This window comes from Centruroides sculpturatus, unplaced genomic scaffold (genome assembly GCF_000671375.1).
Source record: "Centruroides sculpturatus isolate CEXI.00-Female unplaced genomic scaffold, Cexi_2.0 scaffold179, whole genome shotgun sequence".
Classification (NCBI taxonomy): domain Eukaryota; kingdom Metazoa; phylum Arthropoda; class Arachnida; order Scorpiones; family Buthidae; genus Centruroides; species Centruroides sculpturatus.
Genome location: NW_019384425.1, coordinates 633,756 through 656,201, shown reverse-complemented (window position 1 = coordinate 656,201; position 22,446 = coordinate 633,756). Strand labels below are relative to the sequence as shown.

General features: G+C 32.9%; 3 protein-coding genes across 6 annotated transcripts in view; 2 read left to right on the top strand and 1 right to left on the bottom strand.

Moving 5' to 3' along the window:
* The window catches only part of LOC111619544, a 33,980-nt gene extending 31,176 nt beyond the window's left edge, over positions 1-2,804 (top strand). For all 3 annotated transcript variants that reach the window (XR_002755775.1, XR_002755774.1, XM_023361288.1), the window contains exons 2-3: positions 2,087-2,139; positions 2,591-2,804. The gene's annotated coding sequence lies outside the window, so the exon portion shown is untranslated. The remainder of the gene's footprint in view (positions 1-2,086; positions 2,140-2,590) is intronic.
* A 1,079-nt stretch (positions 2,805-3,883) lies between these two features.
* Positions 3,884-22,446, bottom strand: part of LOC111619543 — a 21,146-nt gene continuing 2,583 nt past the window's right edge. The window contains exons 1-4 of one of the 2 annotated variants that reach the window (XM_023361286.1): positions 8,477-10,264; positions 8,341-8,409; positions 8,185-8,274; positions 3,884-4,777 (exon numbers count right to left, since the gene is read on the bottom strand). In XM_023361286.1, coding sequence (XP_023217054.1) covers positions 4,715-4,777; positions 8,185-8,274; positions 8,341-8,409; positions 8,477-9,472 — 1,218 coding nt within the window. In that variant the 5' untranslated portion in view covers positions 9,473-10,264 and the 3' untranslated portion in view covers positions 3,884-4,714. Of the gene's footprint in view, positions 4,778-8,184; positions 8,275-8,340; positions 8,410-8,476; positions 10,265-22,446 lie in introns of those variants that run through there. The other variant, XM_023361287.1, reaches the window with a different exon arrangement.
* Positions 10,492-22,446, top strand: part of LOC111619545 (protein FAM192A-like) — a 24,685-nt gene continuing 12,730 nt past the window's right edge. Inside the window, exons 1-3 of the mRNA XM_023361289.1 lie at positions 10,492-10,622; positions 20,044-20,196; positions 20,860-20,958. Of these exons, the coding sequence (XP_023217057.1) occupies positions 20,073-20,196; positions 20,860-20,958 (223 nt within the window). The 5' untranslated portion in view covers positions 10,492-10,622; positions 20,044-20,072. The remainder of the gene's footprint in view (positions 10,623-20,043; positions 20,197-20,859; positions 20,959-22,446) is intronic.

The following is a 22,446-nucleotide window of genomic DNA, read 5'->3' as shown; positions in this document are numbered from 1 at the left end:
ACTGGAAGAAAAGAATTGGCCCAAAGTGGGACTTGAACCCGCAACTTCTGCTTACCGTGCAGATGCATTGCCAATTATGCTACCCGGACCTTCAGTCCAATCTCCTCTTCCAGCATGTAGAAGCTAACAATATAACCATCGATGGTTATTACAATGGGTGTTATAATGACATTTGATTATTGTATATACGCCTTGCTGGGGTTTGCAATGGCCGGTTGAAGTGCCTTGGGAGTTGTTTGCACATCGTGGGTGCTGAATGCGTCCCCAGCTGGCATTGTAATGACTGTTGATGGTTATATCATTAGCTTATATATGCTGGAAGAGGAGATCAGCTTGAAGGTCCGGGTAGCGTAATTGGCAACGCGTCTGCACGGTAAGCAGGAGGTGTGGGTTCAAGTCCTGCTTTGGGCCGATTCTTTTCTTCCAGTAACTTTAAATTATTTAATTAAATTTATCAAGAGATGGTGCCTAAATCTAATGCCAAATTGTCTTTAAATTGTTAGTATTATGGCTGTTTCTAGCCTGATAATATTCGGCTTTGGTTGGTGTGTCACTTTAAACGTATCAGGTGTTATAATGATGTTTGATTATTTTAAAATTATTTATACTAAATTATATTTGCTGGTATATTTTGAAGGTTTTGTTGGCATTATTTACTAGTGTATGGTTACACACTAGTAAATAATATCATAATATTCAATAATTAATAATTTTGGGAAGATTTATAATATGCATGATGCTAGATGAAAGTTCATAAAATTCCTGAAAATATCTTGAAATTTTAAATAAACAAGCAAATTTGATTTTTATTTCGTTGAAATTATGAAAATAATAATAATAAAAATTTTGGCAGGTAGGATAAAATTTTAAAAGTAACCTTGCATGTGGATAGACATGCAATGCTATCAAACCTGCTCATATCCACATATACACATACACATGGTAAACTGTTCAAAATAACTAGTTTAAGTCAGAGGTTGTTGTGATGACATAAAACAATGTAGAGGAGTGTTGCATGTCACAACAACAACCTCTAGATAATGCATACTAAAAATAAAAAAAAAAATAAAAATTCAGCAACAAGTTGCTTAACTTTCCTGGCAACATTTGGTGGTACCATCATATTTTACTTTAAAAAGCTTTTATATTAATTATTATAAAATGGCAAAAAGCTTAACTTTGGGGTAGGAATGAGTTTATAAAAAATTGTAAATGCTAATATCCAGTAAAATTATCATGTTTATTAATATCCCATGTGGTATAACATTGATTGCTCTCAATTAATGTCTGGATTTGATTGCTATCAACTTCATCTGTTCTACCCGATTGTAAAGCATCATCCAGCAAGAAATCTCTAGCATAAAACTTCGCAAACTATTTTTGAACGCTTGATCAGTCACAACACCTTCTCCGTATACTTTGTATCTAATAAAAGCTGCAGAAACGGCCAGAAATATTTGAAAAATACTTATTTTTTACATAATTTTCCATGTCGGGAATTTGAACAAGGCAATGGACATACTGTGCTATAAAATTAACCCACAATAGACAGAGCAGCATCCTCTCCTTGTATGATTTGCTACCAATGGTCATGTGATGTAGTGTTGCTTTTAGTGGGTGCCAACTTGGTAGGGAGCACTACTATGCGGGAGATTGGATGCAGATATTTTTATATAATTGGGATAAGCAAAAGCATCTTTAGCTTGCACCATGATCAGTTAATAAAACTTTCATGACTGAAGTGTGTGGCCTACATTATCCTTCTGATTTCTATTATCTTTTTACACTCTGTCATTTTTCGAGCAACATCACTTGATTATTGTTATGCAGTTTCTTTTTGTTTTTGGCTGGAAAATTTAGCAGAAAAATGAATAAAATCAGTCAAAATTAAATGGAGTTTGGACTACATTTTACATTTGCATTTAACATTGACTTCATTTTGTTTTGACCATTTTTCTCTTCATAAACAATACATATTTAATTAATTTTGCTTTTAAATTGTTTATAATTATACATTTTTATTATTATTCTAAATTTTATCACCTTACATTTGATTAGAAAATGTTGATGAATCTTTTTCTTTCAGATCAATATTAATTTGTGAAGATTTGTCGTAATTAGACAGCTTGCACTAAGAAGGTATTTTAAGATTTTCATTCACTAGTTCAGTGGTTTTCAACTGGGCTGCTGCTAAATATAGTTCCAAGCAGCACTGTAACATTTCTTACATATTACTAAAAGTACAAAAGGCACAATAACTCTACATTGATAAAGAAGTAGGGGTGCCGCAAGACCCAAAAACTACCAAGTTGGAATGCTGTTATTAAAACAAGAGGTTGAAAAACACTGTGCTATGTTTTGAATTATATATAGGATGGCCCAAAAGTCACTTAACCATGATATATTATTTTTTAAACGGTTAAAACAGATTCATCACTTTATTGGAATCAACCGAATCATCATTTTAAAAATATTAAAAATAAATTTCAGTTAACTGACTTTTGGACCACTCTGCATTACTTTAAACATCACAAAAATGAATAAATTGTAATCATAAGATAAACATCAGCTTTTTATGTAATATTTTCAGATTATTAAGAAGAAATGATTTACGGAAGTAAAATAATCGGTCTGTTTGGCCGTCTATCCAATCGATTATTCTACAAAATGCCGACAAATCTAACTTTAAAGAGAAATGTGGAATCGCCCGTTAATTTTATGTTTTCTTCTTTAGCCAGTAATACAAACATTCTACCAAAGTTTAAACTTCCGGGTGTCAGATACACTAATAATTTAAATTTTAAACAGATGGACGTATTGAGATTACGTTGTAAAGATTGCTATTTCAAAAAAATCGGTGATTTGACGTATGTGTTTTGCCGTACTCATCCCCGACACAAACAAAGGGAAAAGGTGCTAGACATCAGGCATAAATGGATCATTACTCATATTACTTACGGCAGGAAAAAATTTTAATAGTATGCAACGACAAATTAGTTCTTTTGTAAATGTTATATATCGATTGATTTTGAATTTCTTAATAGGACAATGAATATGCCAAAGTATATAATCTCAAAACTTTGAATTTTTTTTGTAATAAATCTATCTGAAATCATTTATTGTCTACTTATTCCAGAATTTCTGTGTTTTTATATCCAGACACCTTTATGATGAAGCAGTTTCTTAAATGATGCCATTCAAAACACTACTAATAAACTTCACTTCTAATACTGGAGGTAATATAATTCTCTCCACTTGAATAAAAACCTTTCAATCTCCAGTGTTATTCTTCTTGGCAAACGTTTTCAACCCTACCAGGGTCTTCTTCAGGCCACTGTTATAATAAATTCAAACAGTACAATATCGAACAGGAACCAAATAAATGCGATTCAAATCCTAGAACATCAACGTTAATATCAAATCTCTAATGCATGGAAATTTTGCTATGAAGGAACAACCCATAATTGAATGTAATATGGATTTATTACAAGCGCAAATTACGCAAGCTTTGACGTCATCGAAGCAAGAGCGTGGTGTTCTATATTTTTTATATTAATGTTGACGTTATAGGATTTGAATCGCATTTATTCGGTTCCTGTTCGATTTTGTACTGTTTGAATTTATTATAACAGTGGCCTGAAGAAGACCCTGGTAGGGTTGAAAACGTTTACCAAGAAGAATAACACTGGAGATTGAAAGGTTTTTATTCAAAACACTACTTTATTAGAATTAAGAAAGCATTTTCTTAGTCGGTTTTGTTCGTTGTTGATGGACAAAATTTGCATAAAATTCAAAGTTGGATTGGTTTTTGAAGTTACCTTCTTAATTGACTAATAAAACAGTGTTTTTGGAATGTTAATGAGTGATCTACATAAATGACACATTCTGTTTATTCTAGATTTAATATTTTTAAATAGCTGCAAAGTCTGTGTTTGTAAAAAAATATAAATATATATGTTCTAACTCTGACTCCAACCACAATATAAAATTTTAAGAAAATATTATTTTAACTTTCATAAATTACGATATGCTCTTAGTCTCAAGTGTGTACTTCTGTTCTAAGGCATAGCTATAATAACCATTAGACTTATAACCTATATTTAAGTCAAAAAAGTAGCCTAACAATTTGCGTAGCAGTAATAAATGTACTATTGAGGTTTTAGAAGGAATCCGAGATTTAAAAATTAAGGAGCTGAAGATAATAGCCACAGTTGTTATTCTACTGAATCGATCAATGCACCTTTAACAGTGGATGAAGTTTAAAGAACACTAGCAACTTTGACCAGTTAATTGGCCACATTCAGATAAGGTCAATCGAATGCAGGATTTTTCTGTTCTATTGGCCACGTAAACGGGGATAAATATCACTTCAAGATGCTCCTTCGAGATGGAGTTTGATTTATATTAAAACTTATGCCGTTTTCAGAGATGGCCACATAACTGAGGCATCTACAAAGAATTTTATTGTAATTTTAACTTTTCTCTAAATGGCCCATTAACCAGGTCAAAAATGTTAGTGTTCTTTAAACTTCTCATGCTGTTCAAGGTGTATTGATTAATCAGAGGAGCCAGTGTCGGAGATTTTTGTATACTAACTCTACACCATTTTTAAATATTTAGCTTGTTATTTAACAATTCAGTAAAGGCAAATTGCAAGATACCCTTTAAGGTATACATTTAGAAATTTACAGATCATTATTGTTTCTTAATGTGTTCATTGGTTTGAAACTTTAATTTGTAGGACTGTCAAGAAGAATGTGGTAATCACTCCAAGCACCTGAAATGTAAAACATTAGTGTAAGTTAAAAGGAAAAGTGTTGATTCAGAAATATTTACAGATAATCATCATTAAAATTGATTTTAAAAAACTAAGAAAACAAAAGAAGGAATTCAGTAAAGGAGTTAAAGGGCTGTTAACTGATTATTATTATTATTATTATCAACATATTATGTTTATGCCTGGATACTCATAGCATTGGATACCTGGATACCTCAGAGCAAGCTCATTTCTGACAAATAATACCTTGGCTAGTACATTAATATTTAGTTATTTCACCTTTGGCTTGTATAACAGAGTGCATAGATTATTCATTATATCAATGAGCCAAGCATTCAGTTGGACTAATTTTATCGCAAATTTGCTTGATGTTTTTGCTTTAAATCATTACACTTCTTTGAGGACTTTTTCTCTGTGTTTTTTTAATTTTTTATCCACATATTTTCAATAGGGGAAAAGTTGGGACTAATCAATGACCATTTTAATATGGTGATGTTATATTGGGTCAGCCAAGGCTTGGTGGTTTAGCAGTATGGCAGCTTGCACCATCCTGCTGGAAAATAAAATGTCCTTGATACTCTAATTTTTCTATATGGTAATAGGTTTTCCTCCAGGATTTGTTGGTATTTTGCTGCATTTACTGATTTTTCAATTAAATGCAAACTTTCCACTCGGGCTGACATGCAACCCCATACCATAACATTTGCTGGAAATTTTACAGTACACTGTAGACTGATGTTTCTCAATGGGGGTGATATCGCCCCCATGTGGGCGTATTTCCACGTTCAGGGGGCGATTAGCAACAATATATATTTAGGGGGGCGAAAAACAATTTTATGGACGATATAGTAAAACATTATATTAAGAATAATTAGATATTTTATTTGTTATATCGTTCAATAATTAAACAAATAACATTATACTAGTCACTAGTCTATTCAATGCAGTATGAATTGCTGTCTAGTATTCTCGATTTGTCTACCTCGGCTGCTTCAATAGCGGCATCGAGCTTATAGACCGATAATTCGTTTGGTTTTAATAATCAGGTTTATGAAGAAAAACTTCGTACTCGTTTGTATCCTTGCCCAATTTGTACAACATGACGTTATGCGGTTATCGAAACTACTGGGCATGGTTTAAAAATTAAGATAGCGTAAGCTCAATTATTCCAGATATTACAGGTTCCGACAAGTAAATAATTTTCATAGTTCTGCCACAAATAAGCTACGTACTGATTATTGACCATTTGTTACATGCCATAACGAGCAAATGTTTTTAAAAAACTAATAAGTATGTTTAAAATTAATAAATACAAATGTATTCTGACAGTTTGTGAGTTAATTATACTTTCTATTTGCAAAATTTCCTCGTCCTTAACACAAAATAAGAAAAAAATGTGAACTTTTAAGGGTTAAAAAACAACCGGGATCCCAGGATCTCGGTGTTTTGGTACATTGACAGACCCTAGATCCGCGCACCAAAAAAACGACTTCAGTGGTAAGACAATCCAAAATATAAATTTCCAAAAGAAATGCTTTAGATTATTTATTTAAAGTTTGAATAAAGTATGGCGTAGTTCTTTGGGATGCAAATTCAGGACCTGTCAATTTACCACAACGCAAAAAAATTTTATACATTTTCGACTTGGTATAAGGCAACCCAATATATGGAGGATCTACAACAGAAAGGTGCCTCCAAAGGAGGACTTTTATGGGAAACTGGTCCCCATTTTGAAGTTAGACACGTAAAGTTCTATAAAACTCCGATTGGTGAGGCACGATCCCAGGACTATTCACCAATGTTCAGTTGGCCCCCACCAGTGGGCGAGTGGTCTCCGTTGCCGCTCATAGCGGTGACCAGACCCTAAACACTGGGAAGTTNTTTATATGATTTTAATACATTAATTTAATATTAAAAAATTAATATACATAAATTAATTATTTAACTCTAACAATTAACGATTCGCGAGTTTTTAGAAATAAAAATAATTTCCCATAAAATTTCGGCAGGTGGCGCCACCCATCACCACGATGGCAGATCGTACAATAATTAAACAAATAACATTATACTAGTCACTAGTCTATTCAATGCAGTATGAATTGCTGTCTAGTATTCTCGATTTGTCTACCTCGGCTGCTTCAATAGCGGCATCGAGCTTATAGACCGATAATTCGTTTGGTTTTAATAATCAGGTTTATGAAGAAAAACTTCGTACTCGTTTGTATCCTTGCCCAATTTGTACAACATGGCGTTACGCGGTTATCGAAACTACCGGGCATGGTTTAAAAATTAAGCTCACTTATTCCAGATATTACAGGTTCCGACAAGTAAATAATTTTCAGTCCTGCCACAAATAAGCTACGTACTGATTATTGACCATTACATGCCATAACGAGCAAATATTTTTAAAAAACTAATAAGTATGTTTAAAATTAATAAATACAAATGTATTCTGACAGTTTGTGAGTTAATTATACTTTCTATTTGCAAAATTTCCTCGTCCTTAACACAAAATAAGAAAAAAATGTGAACTTTTAAGGGTTAAAAAACAACCGGGATCCCAGGATCTCGGTGTTTTGGTACATTGACAGACCCTAGATCCGCGCACCAAAAAAACGACTTCAGTGGTAAGACAATCCAAAATATAAATTTCCAAAAGAAATGCTTTAGATTATTTATTTAAAGTTTGAATAAAGTATGGCGTAGTTCTTTGGGATGCAAATTCAGGACCTGTCAATTTACCACAACGCAAAAAAATTTTATACATTTTCGACTTGGTATAAGGCAACCCAATATATGGAGGATCTACAACAGAAAGGTGCCTCCAAAGGAGGACTTTTATGGGAAACTGGTCCCCATTTTGAAGTTAGACACGCAAAGTTCTAGAAAACTCCGATTGGTGAGGCACGAACCCAGGACTATTCACCAATGTTCAGTTGGCCCCCACCAGTGGGCGAGTGGTCTCCGTTGCCGCTCATAGCGGTGACCAGACCCTAAACACTGGGAAGTTCGGTCATGGGTTCGCGCCACGATCGGACAAGCTGGCTGCTTGGAGTTTTCCGGGTTTTCTCCTTGCCCATAACGACTGAATAGGAGGCCAGTTCCCCATAAAAGTCCTCCCGGAAGGCATTTATTTCCCGCGCGTACGAATAGGCTGTTCGATACAGCCGGCAAATCGGTTGCATAGCGATCATACACACACATGTCTATTCGGAGAAAAAGCCTACATTGAGCTAAAATCTCCATATTAACACCATCCAAGAAGAAGAAAAGAAAAAAGAAAAGAATGTTCCGTTGTTTTGTAGAATACAGGAAATTTCCTTTTGTCATTACAATAATTACTCCACTCGTGGTTTACGTGAAATTTTATAATCAGAATACTAAAGATTTTTTTATAAATCACTTACATTCAATAAGGTCCCTTTCGTGATAGCGAACAAACCCATGCAAGAAAAGCCAATAACGGGTCCATTTATTCTCTCCAACATAATACTTATCTGTAAAAATTTAGAAACCGTGTAGAAAAATGTTTGAATTAAATTATAAATAAAATTCTGAACTACCTTTCCTTGCATCAAATGGGGTAAATCACGGAATGCTAAGGTATTCAAGGCATCGAAGCAGCCGTGTGCCTACAAAGAAAAGATAAATGCTTGGCATTTGATGTTATACGAAGAGAAAAAATTGTATTTTATTTACCGAATTTGATAAGAAAGCAGACGAAACAGCCATAAGCAAGAAGTTAGCCGATACCAGACACATCCACCATACAATAATTATTGTATCGTGCCTATCACTTTCCAACAAAATGAAATCGTAGATGCACGCACAAATATCTGGGATAACGGTGGCGAAATTAATAAAGATGAAACCCCCGAAACACGAATCAGCTTCTAATATTATGTCGCACAATTGCTGATGGCGACTGTGTATGGAATATAGCATAGACATGGTAACGGGCCCTTCGCTCATTTCCGCTATAGTAGAATTTACTTCAGAGAACCCCTTTATTACAGTCAAGGAAAAAAGAAGGAAATAAATGAGAACCGAAGTAACTATACCAACAAGAAAGAAACATGGAATTAATAGAGAAGTGTAAGTAAAATACATAACGGAAAGCCTGTTTTTTGTATCATAATTTCCAAATTCGAAATGATGGTCGACAAAAATTATGCAAATGGTCATGCAAGACGATATCGCGAAAGGAAAGCACACGTATAGTAACTGATATTGGATGGAATAAATAAAATCCAAAGAAACGTGCAAAGTATCATCCATTTCTTTCCAATATTTTCGGATGGAGGTGAGAAACCGACGACGAGAAGAAGAGTTGAAAAGTGTGGCAATGAATGTGGAACGAAGGAGGAAGGAGATGCATAGAAACAAGTGAGTTGCGTTGATAGGAACCTTGATAAATTGTTGAAAGAAAGAAATAAAATCCGAATAAAAGAAAGTAAATAATGAGAAACATAAAAAGAGAGAAAACCAGCAAGTAATCATCATAATCACACTGTATAAACGGTGAAGAAATGCAAACGAGTGATGGCAGGACATCTGCAAGTCATCAGAAAGTCCAAAGAGGCATAACAGTTGGATAACGGGACGAAACAAGCAAACTAGACATTGGAAGCATGTATCAGAGGATGTGGATGCCACTGAAGTTGTTGTAAATATAGGATTTCTATCGTCCACCATTTTTGTTAGGATATTTACTAATGATTAATTGATTATATCGATCGATATTGGGTTTACCTCGCTAATCAATAAAGTAAACCGACGTTAAATAGTGTATTTTTTAGGATTTTGTAATCAAATAAAAGAAAAATTGATAAATACTTATTATTATATAAATTATTCAGATTTTAGAACATGGCCTTGTATTCAGAAAATATTAAAATGAACTTTTGCAAAGCTATTTTTTTAAGCAGATTTGAAAAATTGCCGTTCCGTTACAGATGAATTTGAACAGGATTGCATTTAGTCAAGGTCATAGGCGAGGTGGTCATAATGAGATAAGGCTTCGCCTTCTTTTGGGCCTCATCTACCTCATCTCTCTCTCTCTACACATTACTAATAGTTTTGTTCTATGTCGGTATCTACAATGCCTGTAAGGAAATTGAACCGTGGGCCTCAAAAGTGCTTAAAGTGGCAATGGATCTGACCCTCAATGGGGTCGGGCAGCTTGGCGAAAGATGGGAAACGACGACCCGACCAAATTTTGTTTTCGATTTGAACACATTAAATGTCGCATTTACAGAAGAAAATTTAACGGATTTCATTTGATATGAGTATATCGGGCCCGGACTCCTGCTTGGTCGTCCCATTAAGGAATACCAAACCTATGATGGGCGTGAAAGAAGTACCGCTCGATGCCGCAAGGTTAATTTGCAAATAAATAAATTTAAATCCAGACGGGTCGAAAAGGCCCGTTCCTGTTCCATTGTGGGTTTGGACTAACCCGTAATGGGCTGGCTAAAAAGGGTTTTATTAGTGCACACAGGGCGGAAAGAGTTAAAAAATCACCTTTAATTAACATTACGTCACGTTATTGATTACACGGAAGGCATAACACTCAAATTATATTTATATGATTTTAATACATTAATTTAATATTAAAAAATTAATATACATAAATTAATTATTTAACTCTAACAATTAACGATTCGCGAGTTTTTAGAAATAAAAATAATTTCCCATAAAATTTCGGCAGGTGGCGCCACCCATCACCACGATGGCAGTCCATGCCGAAGACGAATAACTAATCCATTTCATTCAATCTGCATTTTATTATTTTTCTCGAGATATTGCGTAGATTTTAATAGAATTTCATCCTCGAGACGTTGTAGTAAGTTTACCTTGTCTCAAACGAAGATGGGAGATGATAATTTTATTTATTGACTATTATTTTAAGATATTTTATCTTTAAATGTCATGGTGATGTTTTATTTGAAAGTCGTATATTTTTATTTATTTCGTAGGTAATCGTGCAGTTTACGTCAGTCGACATTGACCGCAAAATACAGAAATATATCAATAAAACTATATAAATATTTGTAATATAGATCCAAAATTACTCTTTGAATTGGTTTATTTCTTATGAGTTAAAAGAATATTCTTATATCAATATTTAAAGACAGTTATAGGTATATTAGGTGTTTCTATATTATGTATCTATTATTAATAATGATTCAAAAATTTACAGTGCTGACCGACGTAAACTGCAAGATTACCGACATTCTATTTGAAGAAATTTATATATTACTAGCTTACTCGTCGCACATTGCTGCGATCTCAGAAGAAATGAAATTCAAGCAAACTCGTTATGATAAAATTAAATTTACATTTTATCATTTTTATTGAAACTTATTATTATTCTTCATTTTCGTCGGAAAAACATTTCAAAGTGTCGTTTCAATTCTATTTATTTATTGCAGTGCTTGTGGATATACGATATTTTTGTTTTTCCGTCTGGTGCGTACACGAATAAATCGGAAGGTTTTCCGACGCGTGAGCAGGCCACGTACAGTTGTACATGCGAGAAGCACGGATTCTCCAAATTTAGCCCACATACTCACAGAGATTGTTAGAAGTGCGATATTCCCCATTTTTATATATATATTTTAATCCTTTACAATTTTAATTATTTAATTGCTCCTTCCTCTCTTACATGGCATGTTGTGAAATTTCTGATAGTTGGATAATAAACCATTTATTGTAATTTGTCTTTTTAAATTATTTTGAGTCGATATTAAAATTTGGAAAAGGGGGATCCGGGGATCCCTAGATCGGTAAAATAGGCGAATTTCCTTCTACAACTTCGGTTGTTGTTCGGGATACAGTTAAAGTTTTAACAAAGTTCGAGCGAATACGTAATTAGCAAAAAAAAAATTTGAAATAAAGTGATTAAACAAAAATTATTACAAATATCGTAAATAACAGTTCACAAATGCATATATAGAGATATTTTTTGAAGGGGGGAAATGGTCTTCACAATTTGAAATCGATCGAACACACTGTGCTCGAATGCTCGTGTAAACGCGCGCCATCTATCGTAGGATAAATGTACTTCGCGGGAGTGTATTAAAAAATTAAAAAAACTTTCCAAAGTTTTATGGCAATCGTACTATGCCACAAACCTTCGCCGGAGTATATTAAACAACTTCCCAAAGTTTCACGGCAATCGGATAAACGGTGTGGTAATGCATGAAACACACACACACACACACACACACATACATTTATTTTTATATATATAGATTAAGCAGTTTATTGATAATCTATCTATATAATATATATATATATATATATATATATATAATATATAAATGGACCTGTGTGTCCCTATATTTCACTTTTTAGCCAAAACTACACATTGCACATGAATGGTGTTTGTATGTGGTAGTAGTTCCAAATTTGTGCACTATGGTGGTTGCGTCTTGATAGCTATAAGGGTGTGGGAGATATGGGATTGAAAGTGGTTGATTTCAAAGATGTGTAACAATGGAAGTGTTAATATAAAGCAGCATGCAAGATTTACAGGCAGTTTTTTGCGTTTTTACAGGCGGGAAATCGAACATATTTTTAGACACATGTAAAAATTCTCTAATTAGTCTGGAAACGGGGGACCTAATTCTTGCATTCTGTGAAAACGGGTAAGATTGGCTATAATGTAATTATCTTAATCTTCCCTATCGTTACTTTTTGCCCACAAATAAAAACCCAGCGAAGCAGGTTCTTGCAGCTAGTTGATTCATATTTACAGTCTATTTTAACTCATTAAAGAAAGAAAACTGTACAATAATCCAAAATAGAAAATATTTTTATACATGTTTGTCTTCAAGGGAGGTATTTCGTTGAAACAAATAACACGATGATGATAATTTAATTGGAATTCTATGTAATTTTTTTCCTTTTTCTTGGAACTCTCAGAAAGCAAATATTTAATAATGCAGCAAGTGTTAAAGTTATTGTAAAAAGTCAACATTATACTTTGTTCGCACTCGATAGGCAGGCTGGTTACATGTATTTTTCTGGGTTTTCTTCTTGTGCCTAACAACTAAATATGGACCTGTTTTGCATAAAAGTCTTTTGGGAGTTGTCTCTCCTTGGCAGATTGCTCTCGTATTTATTGCCATATTCCCTCTGTCCGATCCAATTTTTATTCGGAAGTGGTTAGTTAGATTGGATTGTTTGAATATAGTAAATTATTAATTTATTTCATAGTCTGATTTCTATCATTTATAAGTGATGTATCAAATGTGTTTGCAAGCTGAATAATATGTTTTGCGGGCTAGATTTGCATGAGACTACAGTTCGGGTACTGCTATGAGAACTGCGGGATTCGTCGGACTATAATGAGGCAACTAATTAGTTAACTAAACAATATAACTTAGCATAAAAGTAGTTCGTTAGGACACCATCTCGCATTAATATTGATAATTAGAATTTTGATTAAATTAAATAATTTAGTAAATAATGGAAGAAACATTGACCTTGAGAGGAGCTTGAATTCTTGTCACATTCTGTGTAGATTTGGTTCAGACAGTTTAGTATAGTGGTTCTCAAAGTGGGTGCTACTGCTCCAGGGGGTGAAAAGAAGCAAGTGGGAGGCAGGGGGCACCAAAAGCCAGATCTTCACCAAATGGTAGTCTTAGGCAAGGGTTTAGGTCACTGACAACCTTTCACTTTTCTCCATTAAAACAGGTAAGAAGGAACATTGCATTTAATGGTTTCCAGATATGGAGAACAATGTACAGAGAGTTTATTTATTAATAGGACATAAACTGGTGTTTAAAGATTGACACAGCAATAAGAGTTAGTTCAGGAAAGAACAAAATTTCTTTATTATATCACCTGTAGTAATAGTTTCTGAAATACTGGTGTTTAAAGATTGACACAGCAATAAGAGTTAGTTCAGGAAAGAACAAAATTTCTTTATTATATCACCTGTAGTAATAGTTTCTGTACACATATCATAAAAAATCAAAAACTAAAAAGAAAAACGATAGATAAAGTACAAAATTATAAAAGACATTTAAATAACGTTAAAAAATTTTTAATAGAAAATAAATTGGAATTACTCCAAGGTGATAAAACAAAACAAACGATAATTATAGTCTGAAAAGAAAAATGATATTATAACAGAATTAATATAAGGAGGTGGATATAAATTATTGGAAAAGGACCCAAGAAAAAGTATGCTAAATAACTTAAGTAAGGAATTAGAAGATATGAAAAACCGAAATCTGATAACAGATGAAGAATTTAGGAAAATTNACCATAATACTGTTGAATTGTGAAAATTTGAACCTTGATGTGAGTCCTTTTGGTTTTCATATGTAATGTTTTAGTTTTTAATAATTTACAACCTTTATTTATTATATTTTAATTTATTTATACAGTGAAATGTTTAAATCATTAATTAATTATACAAAGAGAAAAATACATTTATACTTGGGTTTGGAATATGTATTTACAGTAAGTTTTTTAAAATTATTTTTATGGTTATGTAAAAAAATTTTAACTTATACAATAACTTATCTTGTTTTATTATTGTTACTTTTTAGTTTGTGGTAGTAGTACTGCTGATGAGGGGGATGCTAGCCCGAAACACTTGTAATATGTGTACAGAAACTATTACTACAGGTGATATAATAATGAAATTTTGTTCTTTCCTGAACTAACTCTCATTGCTGTGTCATTCTTTAAACACCAGTTTATGTCCTATTAATAAATAAAGTCCAAGTAGACAATTAAAAAAAAATATATATATAATATTAGAATTAAAAAGGACAGTAAGGCTTTTACAATTTACAATGTACAGAGAGGTTCATAGAAAAGCTTTTCTAAGAATATTTCCAAATCTCTCAAGGAAAAACTAATTGTGAGCATTGGGTATAAGTTTATTGGGAAGCATTTGCTATATATTATGCCCCTATGAGTAAAACAGTCAAATGAACTGATGATCTACATGTGACCCTTCTCCCAAATTCAGGCTATCTGAAAGTTTGAAACAAGTATATATAAGCAACAAAACCTTACAATATTAATGATCTTGAAGAATGCATATCATAGGCTATTTGTGCAATACTGCTGTATAAGAAATGTGTGAATGAGTTATGCTCTCAATGGCAGATTGAATTGCAGGTTGAGGGAGTGTATCAGTTTGTATTAAAATGTATAGTTTATTAAATGAATAATAAAAGCAGTTCCCATTTGCATGATAATATTTTTTGCTAAAAGTTGCTAATCATTGGAAAGGAGAAAATTTTCCTTTGCAGAGATTAGCAAGCAAAATTAGCAGTACACCTTGTATAATTCCAGCAATATATTTAATTAACCAAAAATGTTTTTGACATACTTCCACAAGCCTTCTTTGGATGGAACATCAAAGTTAAATGAACAAAGAATATTAATAAAACATCAGTGAACATTTTAACTGATTTACATAATTTTGCAGACTTGTAACCTCTAATAAAAGGTCATCTCTACAAACAGAGACTGTTTTATTCCTGGTGATTGGACATGATGGAACTGAGGACAACTCAGTTTCTTCAATTTTTAAAAAATCTCATCTGCCATTTTAATTGAAATAACTGTTAAAGCTTGCGTAGCAAGCCATTTACTATTGGGCCGACCATGTATGCCATTTGGAAAGGGGCAGTACTGTTTTACACTGGGATGGCTGGGACAAAGTGTAAAACTCTGTGCCAACAATCTTTCTTTTAGTAAAATTTTCACTTTTGCCCTTTTTTTTTTGGAAAAATCTAAAAAGATTTCCAGTTTGTTTATTAAACATATTTATTTATTCAGGGATGCACAACCTTTTTTTGAAGAAGGGCCAAATTAGGATTAAGTTTATTGACTGGGGGCCGGACCTCCAAGTGATTAATGCGATGTCTGATGCAATTTGCGAGATTCTTTGTTGTATCGTCATGTGGTTAAGACTGATTGTTTGAAAACACTGTCTTCTCAGGACACATCTCACTTGCGATGATAAGACACTTTTTTATCATATCGCCATCTGTGAAAGGTTTCCCATTCTTGGCTATTAAAGCAGATATTTCTAGGCTGGCTTCAACAGCCGCATCCAATTCTCCAGATTGTTTCTTGAACACATTTTGTTGGCTGATTAGTGATCGTCGTAACGATTCGATTTTCCGTTTGCGTTCCGTACCTTGCAGAAGGAAATCCTTGTGTTGGCTTTCATGATGTCGCTTCAGGTTGAATTCTTTTGGCACTGCTATTGTTCCATTGCACAAAAGGCAAATAATGCTGTTGTTCTGTTGCACAAAACAGTACTTGTTAGTCCACACTTCCACTTCTTGAAACTGATGATTCTCGCGATTGACCTTGCGTTTAATGCCCGGCGCCATACTGTTCACTCTGCAAAACAATGTCTCATTGTGCCGAAAATTCTGAGGCCCGCAACAAATCATGTTTGAGATAAGGCAAGCTAGACTACCACGTGCTTTGTTCTGTATCCACTCTGACCAAAGACTAAAGAGGCAGGGACAGAAGACTATTACGCACACGTGGCCAGGCAGGTCTTAATTCGTTCGACCCCTGTCCGGGCGTCTCCACCATTTCTCAGAATTTGTGAGTCAGATCGTCAACATGCCAGGTGCAGGACACTAATCCATCATAAATGTGGTTACCATTCTTACCTAAATTATATTTATGGCCCGTCAGTTTTACCCCCGTGTTCAGAAATGAATCAAAAGTGATTAACACAGTGCAGTGGAAAATCTGAATATTTTAAATATAATTATTAAAATTGCGATATCTCGTTTCAAATTGGCGCTAGAATCAATTTTTTTTTTTTTTCTGTCCTAAATATATCACAGTTTACGACTGTTAAATTTCAAATAAAATAAAAATTAAAAATAATAATTTAATTTTAAATTTACGAAAAAAAGAATGTAAAAATAAAAGTAAATAAAAAGTTCCAATTAATTTACTACTTAAATAACCTAAATATATCTGTTTTCTTTCAAACAAAAAAAACCGCAGCTTTCTAGCTACACGGAATCATTTTACAACCCTCTTTGTTGACAAGTTTATGGCTTGACGCGGTTTGTAATAATTATTAAATCCAAAATATTTTAATGCAAATGGCTTCCTTTTAGTCGTAATGACTCTATTCCAACTACAGTATTAATTTTCTTGGTCCAACTTAATAATAATAAATTTGATGTGAAAAATTTTTTTTCTATTCTTTGTCTATGGAGAGATATTGTTGTAAATTATTGGTTTTATAGCTTTTTGTACATTCCTTTTTGAACTCTGGTTAGTTTTTTTCTAGTTTGAATGACATTAGGTTGACGAATAAGCGTCTTTTCAGAAAAGATTGATTCAAATTCGACTATACCAATCAGAATCTAGAATGTAAACAAATGCTAAAAAATCGTTATTTTCATGGTTTTTCAGCGCTATTTTCACTTATTTTTGTTATTTGACGCTATTTAGACGAATAGGCAAGTTTTCCGAAGCATAAAATTGAAGATTTTCCGCCAAAATAGAAACTTCCCGATAACATCGGAAATGACGTTCTAACATCATTTTAAAATATTCGATATCTAAAGCAGAAAGTGTTAGCTAAAAATAGACTTATTTATAGAACAATCCCCCATTTCTCACCTCAGGGAAAGTCATAAAACAGTTGGGTGCTAATGACTTTGTGAAAGGGAAAAAGTTCTACACTTAGAAACTTCGAAAGAAGGGATTTGGCCTGTACCGTCCGCAGGCCGCATAAACATTGATAGGGGGCCGTATGTGGCCCGCGGGCCGCAGGTTGTGCACCCCTGATTTATTGAATTCTGAACTCTCAATTTGTTAGAAAATGTTTGTGTTGATAAGGGTCATAAATTTGAATGGATACTGTTGAGATGGATACATTGATTGTAAGAAAGACAAAATAGTTTCAAAGAGTTTAATAAACATATTATGCAAACAGAATGAAATTTGATTATTCAATTAACAGGTGCTAGTAAAGACAATAGCCAAACACTCAGTTATTGGGCTGCAATTTGAAAAAATTGTAGACCTACAAATTCCCACTGTTGTTCGTCCATCATTCCTTAACTCGAATGGAATTAGATAGATGAAAGCTGAGACCATATATAGAGAGATTAAGGGCAGGAGACCCCAATTAACTATATACGAACTTCTGGTTTCAACCAGAAGTCACGCTATTTCAATTTAAAAAGTTTTCCCGAAATGAGTTAGACAACCGGTACAACTCTATTGCTAACAGAAAGGTATGATGTACAGGGGCAAACCACTACTAATTTGAGGTGGAGAGCATATATTTTAAATTTTAAAATTTATTAAAAATATGATTAAAAATTGCAGCCATCATTGTGATGATGTCACAATAAATACTTGCTTATTGTCTTTACTATTACTGATTATTATTGAAAAATTTATGTATGTATGAATGTATGTATATATATTAATATATAAAGAAACTCAACTAGAAACATTCAATATATCTATAAATTATGGAACCATATAGAAAGGACATTCCAAATGGAATATGAATAATAGACCCAACACAGGCATATAAATTGCCTGAAAATGTTCGTATATTTTGTTGTTTAGTAGCTAGAAATAAAGAAAAGGTTAATTTACAAATATAATTTATGTATTTTTTATACCACCAAATCAATATAAAAACATACTAACAAACTAATAACTCATGTATATTTCTTGACAGAATTTTAATGAAAGTGGGGGCCTTTATTTTATCGTGTGCGGCTCTTCCATCCATTTTGGCATCAAGAAATTTCAACAGGCTTATTCGTGATATAAAATAGAGGAAAGAATGACAATTTAATTTATGTTTAACTAACTAGATACTTACTGTTGTGAAGTGGATAGGCAGCATGCATAATTAAAAATTGATTGAAACAAAACATTCATACTGATTAATATTAATGGTACTCGTTGGTTAAATCTCCTGCACGTCACACTTCAGTGTAGTATAGCATTGTTTTGCATCAGTCAAAAAAAAAAGTACTGTTCAAAAGTTCAAAGTTTATACGAAATTAACCAAAATGGTTTTGCCGAAATATTACAATTTAAAGGAATACGACACACTCTTTTTCACTTAGAATAACAACTGGTATTTAAATTTTATAGGCAAAATATAGATGACATTAATTTCCCAACCCAACAAAATCTAAATCTAAGGGAAATAACAAAACTATGCATCTATTTATTAGTCCATGCACCAAAATTAAACTTACGGATTGATTTATAACGTCTCTGTCTTGATTTTTTACGCTCTTGACACTACTACGTTTTATTATGCTTTTCTGAAAAAAACGTTGAGAATGTATCATGCAGAATACAAACAATATCATCTTCAATCATAGACAAATTTAAAACAGTGAACAAATCATTCTTCTTGACAGTACCTCCTATTCGTGCTGAAATGAGACTAATTTGCTTATCAACCAGGTAGCAGCGGATTATTATCAAAACAAATCATTTATTAAAAATAAGTGATTTAATTAATTAAAGTGTAGAATACTCTTATTCAAATTCAGCTGTGTCGTTTATAAGCAGTTCAACAGCATGTGGCATGACAGGGTGTAGTTTAATGTTGTAGCATGGGTATAATCCACAAACACCACCATATTAAAGTTTTTTTTTTACTCACTCCTTGTTACTTGTGTAGTCAATTTCACTGAATATACAATGCATTGCAAAATGTGCCACGACAGCCTATTTATTCATATTTGGTTCAAAGGTAAATTTTCCTGTTTGAAGATTCAACAAACATTCCATTGTTCTGGTTTCCTGGCAAAGTCCTTCGGAGTAGGTTGAAAATGTTAGAAAGGTGATAATTTTGACAATTTCTGGACTAATTTTTGAGATTTCATGTACTAATAAGTTGTCCAGTTAGAATTGGAATAATTGTTAATGTATTCAATGAAACTCACATAGTGGCTTTTTTCTGAAGCCACACTTACAAGAGGTATTCTTTTGTGTAGGGATGTATATTTTGAGCATTTTTTGCTTCTCTTCAGTCCAGTTTCATAAGAAAAATTGAGTCTAGAGTTAAGATTTCAGTGCAATTTCTTAAGAAGTTGGACTGAACTCTACTATAAATCCATCTCATTGACTGTATTATTTTTCAATAAATTATTCTAATATATTTTTTCTGTACTTCATTTTACATTCAAAAATTTGTAATATACAATTGAATTTTTTAAATATATTTACCTAAATTCTGTTTTTAATTTGTATTTTTTTTCTAGTTTTGAAACAGTATTTCAAACTCTGAATTATGACTTCCGACAACAGCGGTACATCCAAATTTAAATCGTTTGTTTCCGAAACAGAACTCGAAGAAAGAAGAAAGAGGCGTCAGGAAGAATGGGAGAAAGTGCGAAGGCCCGATCAACCTTTATGTGAGATTTTAATAACTTATGAATAAATTTTTAATTGTATATAATTTAATTTCCATAATTAGGAAAATCGACAGCAGAGTTGTCTGTCAGAATTTTCACCCCCGGTCACCTAAAATGACTTTTTAAACTGAGAAATCTCTTGTCTGTGAAGTAAACTGACATTTAGAATACGACCTCCTTTAACTATTAAAAATTCATTATATGATTTAGATGCTCCTTCACATTAATCATACACCGACCATTAGCCTAGTGGATAAAACTACTGAACAGTAATAGTCGGTCGTGGGTTTGCACGTCATCAATGGGCTGGCCACTTGGAGATTTTTGGGTTTTCTTCATATTAGAAACACCTAAATAAGGGCCGTAGAAAGTCATTCCAGAAGGGCATCTCCTCGGCAGATTGCCACGTACAACTGTCCAAAACAGTTTAACTAGCATGCCTTTGATAGTGGTCAGTAAAATGGTAATTTCCTGATTTAGGCAATTGTAATGCTCCCATATATTACAAAACTATTTCACTTCAAGTGGTGGTGATTATACATTTTTTATACTGTTTACGAAATTATATTGACTTACTTTAAAATAGTAGAAGAACTAATTTATTTTTTAAATTTATTTAATTCAATTCAATATCAAATATTAAATTTTAAATATTGTCATCAGTATGTCCCGAAGAAGAATATGATCCTAAATCTTTATACGAACGCTTGCAAGAACAGAAAGACAAGAAACAAGCAGAATACGAAGAAGCACATCGTTTAAGTAAGTTCATTTTTTAGTAGAAAATTAAACAATTCTCCACAGTTCTTTAATATAAATTGAGAGCTTTTAATTCTACAAAATTAATTACCATATTAGCCCGAATATAATGCAACCCCGAATTTAACGCAAAGCTCTCGAGTTGTTCGTTCTTTCTGCCTTGTTTGCAACCATAATTTTAAAATTCATATCGTAGGTTCTCCTGGTACTTTTATTTATTTGACTCTTTGATGAACCTTTTTTCTCAACACTACCTTTATTACTCACACTCATTTTTTATGGGCAATAAAGAAAAAAAATAAAGTAACCGTTGCTAGTCACTAGAGCAAAAAAACAAATGAAACAAAACAGTTGCGTGAGACGTTAACAAGCAGAGACATAGCCTTACTATAGTAGTGCTATGCAAACAAAAGCGCAGGCCTACTAACTAGATCATGTGGTTGTTTTGAAGTGGTTGGTCAAGCTAGGAATTGGTCGGATGCTCAGTTGCGTTTCAACCTCTGTACGAAAATGTCCTTGTTTATATTACATTCCATTACTTAAATCCCGAATTTAGTGCGAGTCAATTTTTTAACGGAAAATAAATGGTCGAAAAATATCGCGTTATATTCGAGCTAATGCGGTATATCAAAATACAGGATCTTTTGAAATGAATACTATCATTTTAAATTACTGTAGTTATGTTAATTATTATCCAAGAATGTTATAACATACATTAAAATATTGTAAAACTGTCTAAGTTTCACATTTGCCCATTGCAATTTCTCAATGCAAGCACCTCATGTTACACTGCATGCATCTGACTGACACTCAAACTCTTCCTATGCTCTCTAAGGCATATTGATTGTCCCTCCTCTCATAGCAGCCACAATTCTGTGGCTCCTGCAGATTATTCACATTACACGATGATGAGTGATTCCAACTTTGCAAACTGCAGAACATAAAATACCTTTGATGCCAAGCCACCATTTTCATTTACAGTTCTTTCTAGAGGTATTAGATGACAAAGCATTCAAATGTAGATGGGAGACAAAAGTTAGACAGTTACTCTATCTGTTGGTGTACATTTCATACTTCTTGAATAATAATGAACATAATTATGATAATTTAAAATGGACGAATTTATTTTGGAAGATCCTGTTTATATAAACTGTACTTAGATATGTTTATTGGAAAACCAACTGGAAAACATTTTTGTAACTGCTAAGTTTAATTTAGCTGTCAAATTTATCATTTTATATTTTATTGGGCCACCCTAGAAGCCACAAAAGTCTACAAGTTTCATTCTCCTGATCTAAACCAATGAATGTTGCCTGCCTTTTGCTCATGTACATTTTAAACATTATTTGTGTTTATATTACTTAATATTCAAATTTAAGTAATTATTGGATTGGAACTTTGATGACAACTAATTTAATTAGCCAATTTCAAATTGTCATTTATTTCGATTTAAATTTTATATACCTTATTATTAATCTCTTGTTACTATGT